At 37.9% G+C, this 15,330-nt stretch overlaps 2 protein-coding genes across 2 annotated transcripts; one reads left to right on the top strand and one right to left on the bottom strand.

Annotated features, from left to right (window-relative positions):
• Positions 1–975: 975 nt before the first annotated feature.
• Positions 976–8,396, top strand: LOC140777197 (rhamnogalacturonan I rhamnosyltransferase 1-like). Its single transcript, XM_073121145.1, has 8 exons — positions 976–1,461; positions 6,293–6,360; positions 6,512–6,600; positions 6,684–6,837; positions 6,922–7,211; positions 7,292–7,496; positions 7,574–7,731; positions 8,125–8,396. The coding sequence occupies exons 1-8, from the start codon at positions 1,173–1,175 to the stop codon at positions 8,384–8,386; spliced, it is 1,515 nt and encodes a 504-aa protein (XP_072977246.1). The 5' UTR covers positions 976–1,172; the 3' UTR covers positions 8,387–8,396.
• Positions 8,397–9,140: 744 nt separating this feature from the next.
• LOC140777196 (pentatricopeptide repeat-containing protein At5g57250, mitochondrial) lies at positions 9,141–14,245 on the bottom strand. Its single transcript, XM_073121144.1, is given in 5 exon segments — positions 9,141–9,408; positions 9,491–9,644; positions 9,903–9,984; positions 10,594–12,778; positions 12,781–14,245. Coding segments are annotated over 2 exon segments (3,312 nt in total). The 5' UTR covers positions 13,985–14,245; the 3' UTR covers positions 9,141–9,408; positions 9,491–9,644; positions 9,903–9,984; positions 10,594–10,670.
• Between the last annotated feature and the right edge of the window lie 1,085 nt (positions 14,246–15,330).

The following is a 15,330-nucleotide window of genomic DNA, read 5'->3' as shown; positions in this document are numbered from 1 at the left end:
TATTTTTTTTTATTCTTAAAATAAAGTCTTTATTTTAGAAATAGTTATTTTTATGTTCACTTTTATTATAAAATAAAAATGTAACAGTTGATTTTGATGCCATAAAGTGAATAAAAAGATGAAAAAAATTATTGTAAATAATGTTCATTTAACTGAAACCATAAAGTGGCATACAGTATAGTGTAAGAAAAAAGTAGACCCTTTTTTTTATACTAAGTTTGGAGGATGGACTATCTGATTAAATAATTTTGAAAAGTAAACCCTTTTGATCTGGTCAACAACTCTCAATATACTGGAAGAAACTTTCAAGATTGCATTGCGAAAAGTGTTTTGGAGATAAGTAATGCTAATCCAAGGGTCTTATTGTAAAAGTAGCCTAAAAAACTAGTGCTAAATTTTTGCATAAATATTTTTCGTCTCTCAAGTTAAATAAATGTATGTCCAAACCCACCAAACCAGCCAGCCCAATCCGCTGTCAGTTTCATCGCAAATCCTACGAGAACTGCCAACGACGCATTGAGGTTGTGCCGCGTGTCTGTATACATGGCGTGACTTTTGGCGCCTTTCCAGTCGGAGGAAATGTCGCACGAGGTTGGAGTATATCATATTTGTACTCTTCTTCTTGCTTGCCACCTGTCCCACTCCCCTCCCCCCCCCCCCCCCCCCCGGCTCTCTCTCCGCTCTCCCACGCTGTCAAAGCGAAAGTGGGAGAAAAAAAAGAATTTGGATTGGATTCAATTTGATAAGAAATTAATATTGAAATTAAAACTTATCTGTTGTAATATTAATTGTTTATCACCTACCTTTCGGTATATTTTCGTTGTTAATATAATAACACATGGAATAATAATTGTTTTTAATAAAAGGGGAATTTTCGTTGATTGGTCACTGCGGTCGGTGAAATAAAGATTTAGAATTAATAAAGGAGAAATAAAATATTTTTTTAAAAAAAAAGGCCTCCTAACTCCTTCGAGGCTACTCAGTCTATCGGCGGGCGGATTGTCCCCTTCGTAGTTCGTACTCCGCTTTCTGACATCGCTAACATCTCTTTATAGTCTATTCTTTTGCAATTGGAGAGAGGGAGGGAGGTCTCTTTTACCGTTTCCCCCTCTTGTTGATCTCGAATTATTTCCGGGTTCTCTTTGGAACTACGCGACCGCCGCCGAGAGGCGATGGCGGACGAGGCGAGGGCTCGGAAGCTCTTGCCGCGGCGCCGCCTGCGCCGCTGGATCTTGCGGGTGGGGACTAGCGCGCTGATCTGGACGGTGGTGATGCAGCTGACGTCGATTGCCGGCGTCTGGCAGACGCGGCTCCCCAACTCGTGGCCCGCAGCCTCCTGCTTCGACCGCCGCGGACGCATCGTAAACAACGCCACCGCCGACGCAAGCAACCTCTCCGTCCTCGGCGAGGACGGCGCTCTTCGGCGGGCCCACTCGACGCCGCCCGTGCTGCTCCCAAGGAGTCGGTTCCTCTCTCTCTCTCCCCTTGATTTTTTGTGATGGGTTGGATCTTGCGTGGTAATAATGTTGGATTTTTAGTGGAATGTGGTTGGGCTTGTGGTCTAATTACTGATATTTGTTGCGGTGGATCGATGCGTGCGGGATGGGGGAAGGGATGTCGGTGACCGTTAGGTTCATGTATCAAGATTGGGTCTTTCTTCTCGCACGATGTTCTTGATTTGACTAAGTTGGGTGATCGCGCGGTACAAGTGGAGTAGGTTCGCTCTTTCCAGATTTTGTTGAGCTGGGAAGAGGAAAGCTTCGATCTTTTTGTCGAATGTCGTTCTGTTTGTGGTCTGCTTTAGCTTCTCCGTTGCTAGGATTAGGAATATTTTATGAGATTTGTGATTTAGGGTTTCGAATTTCTTGGCTTAAGAAAGGATGCATTTCTTTGGTGCTACATATATCATGTTAATGCGTGCCTCTTTCAGTTTCTATATACACAGCTGTATGATTGTTGCCTTACTGTCATCATAATTTTATCTCAACATCTACTTGCCTTTGGATGTGTGGCATGTAAAATCAGCTCTAGTGATGCCCTAGAATTTGATGCTAAGAAGTCTTAGATGGTATAATAGTTGAACTATTGTATAACCCAGAAGAAGCTGCTACTTTCTATGCCAAAGAAAATGCCGACAATGTTAATATTAATGCTAAAAGGCTTCCAAATTTCATGGATTGACTGCAGCGAAGAGGCTTCCATGCAATGCTTGGTTGTTGACTATGTGAGTCTCTTGACTATCAATGTGGAGGCACATGGCTGTTGATGGATCAGAAGATTAATGGATTTCCATGATACTACTAAGAAAACTATCATTTAGAGCTGTTATCGCCAATCACTTTGACCATATGATTGATAAAGCTTTGTTGAATAAGGAGAGACCAATAGTTAAGAGATTTTTCACATTAAGCCTCTTTCTATCCAGAAGAACTAAAAATTGATGGTAGAGTATGACAATGATGACATTATGGCATGACTTGTCAGCATATAAACAAGCTAAAGGTGGAAATGATATGACTTCTATCCTATCATCTGTTCAATATTCAAATAAGCTTAGTTTTAATTGATTCTTTTGTTATCTATATAGGGATTAGATAAGGAACCATATGTATATATATGTATATATAAAATCTTTATATAGGTCAAAATATGAGTTGAGGGCTACTAGGAAACGTTGATGCCCACCACCTTGACATTATTCTTGTATGTCATTGCATATTTTATTATATCATTATATGGTGCATCAAGTAGAAAAATGAAGTTTGTTGTTTTGATGCATGCATTTCCTGATTATCCTGTTTACAGTTTTCTGCTTTTAGTCAGCATAATGCAAAAGCCTATATGAATATGATGTGTGGGAGAAGATTCTATTGGGTCCATTTCATTCGGATCTGCTTTCTTTTGTAGATTCTCTAGTAATGGAAGTGTGAAACAACTCGCAATGTATTTATTTTGTTGAATATTTTCTCCAGTAAAATACAAGTTATTTTATCACATCATTTATATCCTCAGCTTCATCTGAATAGTTAAGATGAAGAAAAAGAAGAAGAATAGAACATTAAGATAGTTATTAGTTATTACTTATTAGAGGGCTATGATTGTAAATTCTCCTATTTTTGGCTCTCTAAGCCCTGAGCAAGGAGTGAAGACTTAAGACAGTGATATACCTCTAGAGTGCTGTAAATTGTTGGGTTGAATAGGCTACTTATTCAAAAAGGTGAATCCAATAAATTTAGTGTTGCCAATTGTAGTAGGAATATCTCATATTCAGTGCTACAAGTTTGATTGAGGTTCTGAAAGTGTTCCCCTTATAAGTTTCGTACAAAGTCAATCTACAGCAAGATTTAGGAAGATTGAAACTGAGAACCTTATGATTTTTTGTTTTGGTTTCTCGTATTGCCTTATGATAAGTTCGTCAAAACTTTAGTTCCTTTTACCAGTGAAGAAAATTCTAGAGCTATGCTTTTATAGTTAAAAAGATTTTGTTGCAAGATCTTATGGTTTCAAATAGTTGCTGACCAAAGTTTATAGCTCTATATTCAGGACATGGCTGGAATACAAGAAATACTGTTTCACTTAGTGTTATCTGAATAAAATCAATATTAAATCTTCTCTCTTTCCATTGTGTCTATTCAATGATCCTCCAATGCCTTCTTTCTTTAGCTTCTACATCTCTCTTGTTATTTATTATTATTATTGTTATTATAATACTACTACTACTAGTATTAGTAATAATAATAATGATGATGATTATTATTATTATTATCACCATCATCATCATCATCTAGAAACATCTTTCTCCCATCTTTTGCTATTTTTGACTTTTCTCCCTTACAATTTGCCATTTTGATGATTGGAATGCTTCAAGGAGGTGAGAACCTGTCTTTTTGGTAACAGGATCTATTGAACTCATAACTAATCTGCTAAACTCCAAAAGGTAGAAAACAATCTATTCTTTTCTTTCTTGTAACAGTATTTTTCTTGTTTAAACATATTTGGAGTCTCTCTAAAACTTGCTAACTTGACGATCTTCTCTTAATAATCTAGCTAAGTGTTGTATCTACCTGAATAGCATCTTTGTCATTATTTCACATACTTTTCTTGCCATGTGTATAGATTGTATTGTGAATTTTGTGACCGTAGAAAACACATTAGCTAGGATTCTGCTTTACATCTTAAACACCTTCCCAAATGATGCTTTTGCTTAGAGGTGCTAGGGGAGCAGGATTATACAATAAAGCATTTATTGGATTATTTGTTAATGATTTGATTGCTAAGACATCTAATTAGTTTATTATCTAGATTTAGCATATTTGAGCAAAAATATTATGTCACACCTCATTTCTTGAGAATATTTTCCAAAAAACATATAGTTGGTCTGTTAGATAATCTTTAAACATAGGTGTAACGATCACCTTCCTAACCCCCTGATCACTGCGAGTCTAAATCCGAAGATGCAATTAGATTTTGACTCACGAACAAAAAATTAGGGTTACTGCAGATCTCCAAAATTAAGATTGAACTAGTTCAAACGATTAGATGGTAGATTACTTTTGGGATTGAGATGCATTTGGGATGGAGACCAAATCTATCGGGATGGATCGAAGAAAGGGGAGACCAAAGAGGCGTGGTGATGATTAGCCTAGGGTTGTGGTGATCAGCCTAAGGTTGTGGAGATGACATTGGGAAAATCGAGGTAGTCAGTAGGAAAGGGATAGAGAAGAAGCATAGCCGTTCCTTAGGGTCAAGGGGTTCGATTAGACGAAGAGGAAGACAACAATGAATATTCTAAATGGTAGTTATGGTTCTAAAGATTAGAGGTAGTCAGATAAGGAGGAAGGAGATGATCTTGCAAATTAACTTCAATAATCCAAGATGATTATCCAGGTCATACGGCGTCTATTTATAGGTAGCTCCCTACTCGATTAGACTTAGCAATAGGATAGAACATTCTCTAGTCCTATTGCCCAACATACAAAAATAATAAAATAAAACACCTAGACTAGAGTTCCTCGTCGTCGGGAGTTCGAAAATGCGTTCAAATGCCTATTTAATGTTTTGCTCTCGGGAATTTACGTTCAAACACCTGAAGGGCCGTTCAAATGCTCAATCCCATAATTGGTTCTTTCAACCATTGGAACCTTTATTTCTTCTGCAAATAAACTATTAGCTATCTGTTACAATAGGATTATTTTAAATTGACCATATATAGGCACATATCAAAGTCGTCACTGAGCTAACGAAGGCGGATTCTTAGAAAACAAACTATTAGCAGCTAAAGCAGGTTGTGGAAAGAAAAACCAATGGTATTAGATTTGGCTGTTTGTCTACTTTGGATAATAGGATCTTCCTTGACTACCACATTTTTGTTATTGAGCCTGTAATTAGAACTTTGTTGTTAGTTTGTATGTTATCTATGGATGTCTTTTTCTCTTCAAAAGGATTATTAGATGAGCCAATAGACTAGGTGAGTTGGACGACATGGGGCCTACCTCCTCCAATTACAGTTTACAGGGCCCAACAGGTCAGCCACATCAACTGCAGCCAGCAGGACCAGCAGTAGCAACATCACTGGAGTTCCCACATCCAGCGCCTTTTGCAATTCCATTATAAATTCCAGCTTACATTTTTGAGAGGACTTGAATTTGGGAACTTGGTTTCCACAACCAAAGCCGGATCAACCAGGGTGTGCATTTGTTGGCATCTATAGGAGGGGTCTAACAGTATAAGAAGGGCACTAAGTGGTTCTTTGTCGGCATTTGTCAACATCTTCCATATGCGGGACTCTTTAATGGTACTTAGAGGAAACCAATATTATGGATGACCATGCCACATAAACCAATTCTCTCTCTCTCTCTCTCTCTCTCTCTCTCTCTCTCTCTCTCTCTCTCTCATGGTTGCATGCGTGCCGGGTGCAGTAGATGGCAAATAATCCCGGTAAATCTTCTCTTATTCATTTTCTTCTTCTATCTTTACTTTAAGATCTGTTACATGATGTCATCTGCTTGAGTTCTAATTCAAAGGGGATAGTTGCGTAAGAATTATGAAATCCAGAATTACCATAATATTGGCATTAAGTATGACAAAGTAAATAGTCTTCTCACTATTCTATTCTTGTTATTTGGTTTATCTCGATGTTCATTGTTTTCTCATTTTTTCCTCTCTCAGGCATTTTTTTAGCCATGGTAGCAATTTTTCTTGCTCTATAACCATTCCTGTTGGATGTTGTTCATAGAGCATTTAGCAGTTGACCTTGCATATTGATATAGTGATTTTTTTTACTCTTGTACAGGAGTTTACAGAAGCAATGGTTATCTTCAGGTGTCATGCAATGGGGGCCTGAATCAAATGCGAGCAGCGGTATGTAAATTTTATCATAATATAGTTCCAGTCGATTCTTTCTGAGGTCACCTTTTGCTACAAGACATGGTGACTAAGTAATATGCTAATGCTGGACTATATGTTGGTTTTGCTAATTTCTAGTTCATATCACAATGATGGATCCTTGCAGATTTGTGATATGGTTACTGTTGCACGCTATCTTAATTTGACCTTAGTAATTCCTGAACTTGATAAAACATCTTTCTGGGCTGATCCAAGGTTTGGACTTCTCTGCTTGCTTGCTCTATGTTGTATTACTATTTTATTTGCTGCTGTCTTGATGCAGTTGGTAAATTCTGCAGTGATTTTGGGGATATCTTTAATGTAAATTACTTCATAAATTCATTGAGAGATGAAGTGAAAATTGTCAAAAAGCTTCCTCAGAAATTCAGTAAGAAAATTCCATTCTCAATGCCTCCAGTCAGTTGGTCTAGTGAAAAATATTACTTAAAACAGGTACAATAGTTTGTCTCAAATTAAGGGTAGTTCTTTTTGTTTTGTCTAAAAAAGGATGTGATTTTGGATACTGATTTGTTTCAGATCTTACCTCTTGTAAGGAAGCACAAAGTACTCCACTTCAATAAAACAGATGCCCGTCTTGCAAACAATGGTCTCCCCGTTAAGCTTCAAAAGCTTCGTTGTCGTATTAACTATGAGGCAATAAGATTTACTCCACAGATCGAGGCCCTAGGCAACAAGCTTATATCAATCCTTCAAAGAAGTGGATTCTTTGTTGTCCTCCACTTGCGATATGAGATGGATATGCTATCTTTTTCTGGTTGTACACATGGATGTTCTGAAGGCGAAATTGAGGAACTCACAAGAATGAGGTTTGCTGTTTATTTTTATTCTTTAGTGATTTGTTTTGGCCTATTACTTAGTAATCTCTGGTCATTTTTTGAACCTTCAGATATGCATTTCCATGGTGGAAAGAGAAGGAAATTGATTCTGAAATGAGAAGGTTGGAAGGACTATGTCCGCTTACACCTGAGGAAATTACGTTGGTGCTCAAAGCACTAGGATTCAGAAGGGACACTCTAATATACATTGCCTCTGGTGAAATATATGGTGGTGAAAGAAGGCTGGCAATGCTGAGGGCAGCATATCCTAAAATAGTAAGCAGTATATCTTTTCTCCTGAATCTTCATATAAGATGTTCCCCTGATACTTATTTTTTTCCTTCTAAATATAGGTAAGAAAGGAGATGCTTCTATCTCCTGATGAATTGAGGCCATTCCAGAACCATTCAACTCAGATGGCAGCATTGGATTATCTGGTTTCTGTTTCAAGTGATGTTTTTATTCCCAGTTATGATGGGAATATGGCAAAACTTGTTGAAGGACACCGCAGGTTTGCCTCCAAATTCGGGATGTTGCTTCATTTATTGGTTAGCATTAATCACTACTAATCAAATAATCGCAGCACACACAAAAGCATGCTTTCAGGAGCCCCATCATCCTGTCAAAATTAATGAATAGCTTCTTCAAAAAAAATCATACTTACATAACCAAAGAATGTGTATTTGATCCTGTAGTTTGATAGAGCCAGACATTATGAATCAAGCAAATAGGGAGAACTATCTACTAGACTGTTTCCAATTTACCCAAATATCATAAAGAATATAAAATTTTCTCTTGGTTTATGAAATTTTTTTTTTGAATATTCTGGTTGGACAAAATTAATCCTGCATGGGGTTTCATGGTTTTATAATATGCTGATAGGCCTTTCTCTTGGCCTATGTAGGTACACAGGCTTTCATAAGACCATCCTGTTGGATAGGAGAGAATTGGTGAAGGTTCTGGATCTTCTCCACGATGGTAAACTATCGTGGGATGAGTTCTCAACTGCTGTTAAAGAGGTACACAAGAATCGCATGGGCCAGCCTATAAGAAGGAAAGTTCTTCCTGGACGGCCTAAGGAAGAGGATTATTTTTATGCCAATCCTCAAGAATGCCTTGGCCCTCCAAGGAATACGAGAACTGAATCAAGATACTCCGATATATGAAAATTGCTCACTTTCTGAAATTCTCACTTTCTTCTAACCAAAATGTACTTCAAAATATGAGGTGACCTGCAGCTAGTTGTACAGCTGACCAAGTTCTTTTCCCAACTCTGGTTTGAAGAGCAACTATGGTACAGAAATGCATTTTGGAGTCTACTCTGGATTAGAAAACAGGAGGAAGGCTGTGATAATTGGGTTGCCCCTTCATAGCTTAGGTTGTGCAGATTGAAGCTTGTCAGGCATCCCAAAAAGTGATATCACCCCGCGTCCCTTGGTGTTCTTAGCTGCATTTTTTATGACTTCTTTGTCATTTTTTATAGATCAGTTCTTTTGATTCTTCAATTGTTCTTTTTTTCTTCTTTGTTTCATTGATCAGCGCTGTAATAATGAACACGATCATCTCTTAGGATTGTATCACATTTCTTTTACGAAACATTGGCAAGTTGAAATTCATACAAACCACCTCCAGCTGCAACAATAGTAACTGTTCAAGTGTAGCTTGACCTGCATCAATTTTCAAGCTATGTTAATTTTGGTAACGTACCAAATTAACTGGTAAATTGTAAGCTTTTCTTCCCATTATTTGTGCAAATTATCAGAGTTTATACATTTTTGATAGCAGGGCATTTGGAGCACTCTTTCTAATCCGTTTCACAATCAGAGAACTGTTGATACTGCAGTTCATTAACACTTACTGTTACAAAAATAAGTAGAAATAAAAATTGATTAAAGATAATTCTTAGTTGCCCATCAGAGCTGTTAGTATGCCTCTCTGCTTCTATAGACTGGAATGATTAGTTACATGCTAATAAAAGATTGATACAATTCTGCCTATGAGAAGAGCTTATTTGTGCAGTGAAGATACTTATCAGCAGACTCAGCTGTAACTTTTAATGCACCATATCCTTCAGCATCTCATCCTCTGCAGATGCCTCACCACAAACAATCCCAAACATGGGGCAAGATCATCAGCGAGGAAACTAAATGCTTGCTGCCTGCTCAGGATTATTTCTTCCAGCAAGCACCTAGGCAAGCAATACATTTTACTAAGAACTCTACACAAAGAACAAACACTTGAGCACAAGTTTAAAGGACATAGACAGTCACCTGCATGATTAAATCAGGAACAGCCATGACTTCATTTCCTGGTCTATGCCATACAATCGCAGTAACTGCACTATGTGAAGATCTGGACGTGCATGAGTCGTTGCTACCCTATAGTTACCGGCAGCAGAGATCCATCCATGGTGATCAAAGATTCCTGCAAGGTAATGATATATAGAATAAATTTTACATAACAGGAATATAGCATTTCCAGAAACTTTAAGATGGATGAATCCAAAAAAAACAGAATTGTGGTCTTTATTAAAAAAAAGTTACATCCATCAGCCATTGGGAATGATTCACCTCAAAAGATATTACTGAAGAACTGAAAACCTCACGATAAATGCATAAATATGTCTAAGACAGGGCATCATAGTGCATAGATGTTTGAAGAGGGCAAGATCACAGTCTTTACCCTATTTTCGAATGAGGCTGTCTCTGTGACTCAAACCATGCATCCATCCCCATTTTGCAGAGCAGATACCATAGATACATATCTAAATACAAAAGGTGAAAGGGTCATATGAAAGGTATTGAGATAAGCTAGATACAACATTGAATACAAAGTACATCAGCTCCATTTTGTTACAATTTTAAAAGAAAGCATTCAAAATAAATAAATAAATAAGGGCAAAAAGTGACTCTCTCAAATAACTTATTTGATTTTATGTTTGTATATTGCTATATTGACAAAAATCCCTATGCCAAAGAAGGAGAAAAAGACTGACCAATATGTCTACTTTGTAGAATGAGAACATTAAGAATGAAAATGTATGTGGAGTTTATTTTGTCACATAATAGGCAGCTATCCTACGTAAAACAGGGCTTACCTAATGGCTAGTGTGTGTATCAATAATCTGAAGAAGACCTTCAGTTAGATGCTCCAACTCTGAACAAAGATGACATATTTATGTTGAATCTATACAAGTACCCTCAAGTGTACTTCCAAGATCCCTTGGACTTCATTTGTGTGCATCAAATTATAGAAGCGAAGAAAGAGAATAAAGGATACCTCTAGATAAAATTCAAACTATCTGGAGGAGGTATATCTTATTATAGCAAACGAGTGAATTAAAAACTCATAAGAGTGGAAAATAATAGCATACCTCTGGATCAATTAGCTAGAGTTTGTACAGAACCAAAGAACAAATTCCAAGAAGCTCCGGAAGCCCAAATTAACATCTTATCCTGAATTTAGAAGCATTGTTTTGACTACACTATTGGCTTTCTGCAGTTCCCCTTTTGAACAGAGTGATGCAATGACTGGATAATATATATCAAAGTCATCATACAGTGATTTCCCTATCAGATTCTCATTGCCCTCAATGACACTGTGATTATCCACCATGGGTGGACAACCATTTACATAACTTACATCTCTCTGTGCTGTATTAAGATTTGACCTGTCATAGAAATTTCTTGTAGCTTCAAATGCCACCGGATGTGAACCTCCTTGTCCAGGACCTTTCCTTGCAGTATCAATATCTAAAACTCCGATCTTCTGCAAGTTCTTGAGTCGTATAACTCTATTATCACTGGAATAATGCAATGAAGAGATAGACATGGATCTGATTTCACTTAGGATAACTATGATTTCACGAATTCTGCCTTGCTCACATGCAAGTAATAGAAGACTATCTAGTGACTCAGCATGAATTTCATCTCCAGCTCTATTTATTAAATTCACTATTTCTTTACATTGAAACATCTCCCTTAGGATACCCCTAGCTTCTTCCATCCTTCCTTTTGCATAGAATCCTTTTATGAGGTTCATGAAGCCAAGGAAGTCTGGGACAATTTCTCTCCTCCTGTAGTCATCAAAGAAACTTGAGGCACCTTCAATGTCACCCCTCAAACAATAACCGCTAATAATAGCACTTACTGTAAAAGCATCCGGCAGAAGACAATTGTCCTCCAAGTCATTAAGAAGCTTCAATGCATCTTCAACTAATCCAAAGTTGCAATATCCACTGATCATCAAATTGTAAACACGTGTATTAGGGGAGATGCCCCTAATGGGCATACTCTTAAATAATTCATTAGCATCCTGCAGGAATCCCTCTCTACACAAAGCTCCTATAAGAGTGGCATATGTGATTACTGTTGGAAGCACATTATTGCATTCTAAGGAATCGAATAACCTAAACGCCTCAAACAGACACCCCTGCTGGCACAAACCATTAAGCACTGAATTATGGATTACAATGTTTGGATAAATCCCCTTCCTTTTCATGCTTGCACAAAGATCTAATGCTTTTTTGACATGCCCCTCTTTGCAAAGCTCATCCACCACCATGGAGTAAGCAGCTAAATCCACAGCCAAGCCTTTTTCCTCTGATTCCTTCAGAAAGTTATATGCATCATGAAATTTGCCGTCTTTCCTGAGAGCATCAACAGCTGTTCTGAGAACAGTGACAGAAATATTCTGATTGCCCATGTCATTAGAAAACTGGAGAGCCTTTTCAACATTCTTCTTGCAAAGATAACGAGACAATAAATTAATCATTCTAGGTTCAAAAATGCCATGAAACTTAATGCAATCACTCACTACAAGTCGAGCAACCTGTTCACTTGTATTACGGAGAAGACATTTTAGGAGTACATTACTAGTTTTACTTGTAACAGTAAAGCCTCTCCCTCTGAATAACATGTACAAATCCAATGCAGCTGTACAACAATCCTTTGTGCTTAAGAAAGCAACAGCTTCATTGCATATCAAAGAGAGTACTTCAGGATCTGATATTTCCATCTTGTGGATGAACTGCAAGACCCCCTCTCCAGCATGCTCTTTAAAGTGAGAAGCAATCAATTTCCTGTAAGTAATCGAATCAGGAAATATTTTCTTATCAATAATATCCAGGAACACTTCAACAGCCTTATCTAACATTCCTTCTTTACATAATGTTTTGATAACACAATTATGACAGACATCACTGGAGGATGAAGAAGCTATTCTATACTCATTAAACAACTCCAATGCCTTGTCCATTCTTCCTAGTTTAAAATGTCCATCTATCATTGTGTAGTATGTGATAGAATTAGCTACTAAACCCATCTCAGGCATTTTATTAAACAGGCCACATGCATTATCCACCATGCCCACCATTAGCAAAGCCTTGATAAGCACATTACACGTGACAACGTCCATGGAGATGGCATCATTCTCAAATCTCTGCTTTACGGCCATCATGCCTTGCACATCCTTTTCCTTCATATAACCATGTAACAATGTATTATACGTGAAATTATCAGCAACAAGGCTTTCAGAGATTTCATCTCCCTTTCGTGTTTTCCTGCTTTACACAAACCATTTATCACTGCATTGTATATCACAGTTCCCCCTTTAATCCCTTTGTTCTCCATTTCCTCGAGCAAAGAGAAAGCCCTGTCCAAATCTCCCTTTTTGCACAAACAGTCAATCAAAATTGAATAAACATATTCATCTACCACCATTCCTGATTCTTCCATTTTCTTAAACACACAAAATGCCTCGTCCAATTTGTTTCTCTTGCAGAAACCACCAATTATTGCTGTATAAGTAATTAAATTAGGTCTAATGTTTCGCTTCTCCATCTCATCCAGAAACCCAATTACTTTTTCTACAATCCCTTCTTTACATAACCCATCAATTATATTAGTATAACAAACCACATCCAGGACTGTGCCTCTATCTGCCATTAACTGATGTTTCCTGAGACCCTCCATCAGAAGTCCCTCTCTCAAATACCCAGAAATCCAGCTGCTGTAGAGAACAGCATCCAAAACTATTCCTTTCTCCTCCATCTTCCGAACCAAATCACAGGCCTCCTCAATTCTACCTTCTCTACCAAACGCATCAACTACAGCTGTATTCGTTACCAAATTTGGTGAAAACCTACTAAGCTTCTTTACTCTCTCATAAAAGCGCAAACTGAGATCCGGCCTCCCAATCTTCGAAAACCCAGAAACTATCGAACTGCAGACAAAATTATCAACTTGGTGTCCATTTTTTGTATCAATCATTATCTCGAATACCTCCAGTGCACTGTCCATCTTACCCCGAGACCTAAAGGTCGAAACCAACGTGCGAAAAGTATTGGCGGACGGAACTACACCACGGTTCCTCGTGAATTCTTGCAACAACTTGAGCGCTCTATCAGGGTCTCCTTCCAAGACGCAAACTTTGTGAATTAGAGAGTTCCACAGGCGGTTCTGGGGAAGAAAACCAAATCTTCTGGCGTCGGAGATGAACCGCTCGGCTTCTTCTAACCGGTGGGTTTTGAGGATTGCGTGGGAGATCAAGGAACGGGTTCTGGAGTCGATCACGATGGAGTTTGAAGTGATTTGAGAGAAGATGAAGAGAACCAATTCGAGCTTTTGGGCTCTTAGGAGGGACGACAGGAATTGGTTGAGGTCTTTGATGGAGGGGTTTAAGCCTCTCTTGATGAGACAAGAAGGCAAGAAGACCATGCTTGTGATCGAGAGTGAAGTTATTTGCAGGGATAGGAAATTACACATATACAGCCATACAGGTGTTTGTGGTTATGCCTGAATGAGAGCGGACCTGACACACCGCCAACTTTTGGACAGGATCAAGCTTAGCCTGCTGCTTCTTTCTCAGACGGGCACAGGCTAAGTGCGGAAGGGCGGGCCATTTTATTACCCTTTCGTGGCATAGCATGGACACCCACTCGAGGTTCAATTCTTACTCATACCGAGTTTGTTTTCAAAGTTTACAAGAGAATTTGCAGCATTCGATTGCATTGGCAATCCGTTAGATTCATCTTCAACCCTAATGCTCATAATATAAAGTGTTAGTTTGCAGGTACTAATATTTTTAAGCTAAATTAAAATCATCATTATCATCATCATCATCACCGCTACCATCAGCATGACGGGGATTATATTCCTGATCGACATCCGTAACAAAAGAAAATACATCAAAAAGTTAAAGAGAATAAAGAGAAAAAGAACGACACGCGAATTAGTTAGCCGATAATAACGTAATTTTCAAGTAAACAAAGAAGTATATAGGTGGAGATTGAGATGAGATGACCACTTAATTGCCCTAACCTTCATCGCATTCACACCCAGGTATGCAGTGCATGTCATTGTTGATAGCATCCCTTCCATTGATAGTATACAGAGACTTTACGACGGAAACTTGTTACAGTATCCAAGCTCATGACAAGCACTTGCTCTAACTTTTAGTGATCAATTAATTATCTACAAGTATGTATTAGCACGTAGTTATCTTGGACCACTTAAGGACCTCTCCGACCTCTCCAGTTTAGCCACGTAGCAATCACTTGAAGATTCTTTTTTATCATTAACTTCGTTGTCGACCATGGCCACGTGTACCACACGGCTCGATCATAAGACGAAGTTGACCGTAACTTTCTACTAATGAGACGTAGTACCTTAAACCAAATCGCGTGCTCGATTGGATTAGTTCGGATTAAACTAGTGATCGTAATGGGATACGTACGTGGAAAATTTCTCTTTCACTTTGGACGACTAATTTGATTCTTAGCTTTTTTAATGCCTCGGAAATATTATATATATATATATAATTTAATGAACAGTTACTATATAGATGAGTTAAATTATCTATAATGGCTTTAATATTGAATAGAATTTTAAGGTTGAAATTAGGGTATTTTAGCTATTTTGTATTTTTATTAATCAAATATTTAGTATTTTATTGGGTGAAAATTAATGAGATTTTATTTAGAAAAAGCAAGAGTTTAATGAATAAATATTCATTTACGGGAGTGTGTTTGCAATAAATTTCCCTACCTTTTTTTATAAAAGAAAAGGTTGTACGACACCTGTAGGGTTGTAACGGATCGCTACAACTCAGG

This window comes from Typha angustifolia, chromosome 15, assembly GCF_048772165.1.
Source record: "Typha angustifolia cultivar Huaian chromosome 15, ASM4877216v1, whole genome shotgun sequence".
Taxonomy (NCBI): Eukaryota; Viridiplantae; Streptophyta; class Magnoliopsida; order Poales; family Typhaceae; genus Typha; species Typha angustifolia.
The sequence above is the reverse complement of the archived record's forward strand: the minus strand, read 5'-3'. Positions and strand labels throughout refer to the sequence as shown.

Coding starts and splice junctions, on each gene's coding strand:
- LOC140777197 (XM_073121145.1), top strand. CDS start 1,173: ATGGCGGACGAGGCGAGGGCTCGGAAGCTCTTGCCGCGGCGCCGCCTG. Junction 6,601..6,683: donor TCTTTCTGGGCTGATCCAAG/GTTTGGACTTCT, acceptor TAAATTCTGCAG/TGATTTTGGGGATATCTTTA. Junction 7,497..7,573: donor GGGCAGCATATCCTAAAATA/GTAAGCAGTATA, acceptor TTCTAAATATAG/GTAAGAAAGGAGATGCTTCT.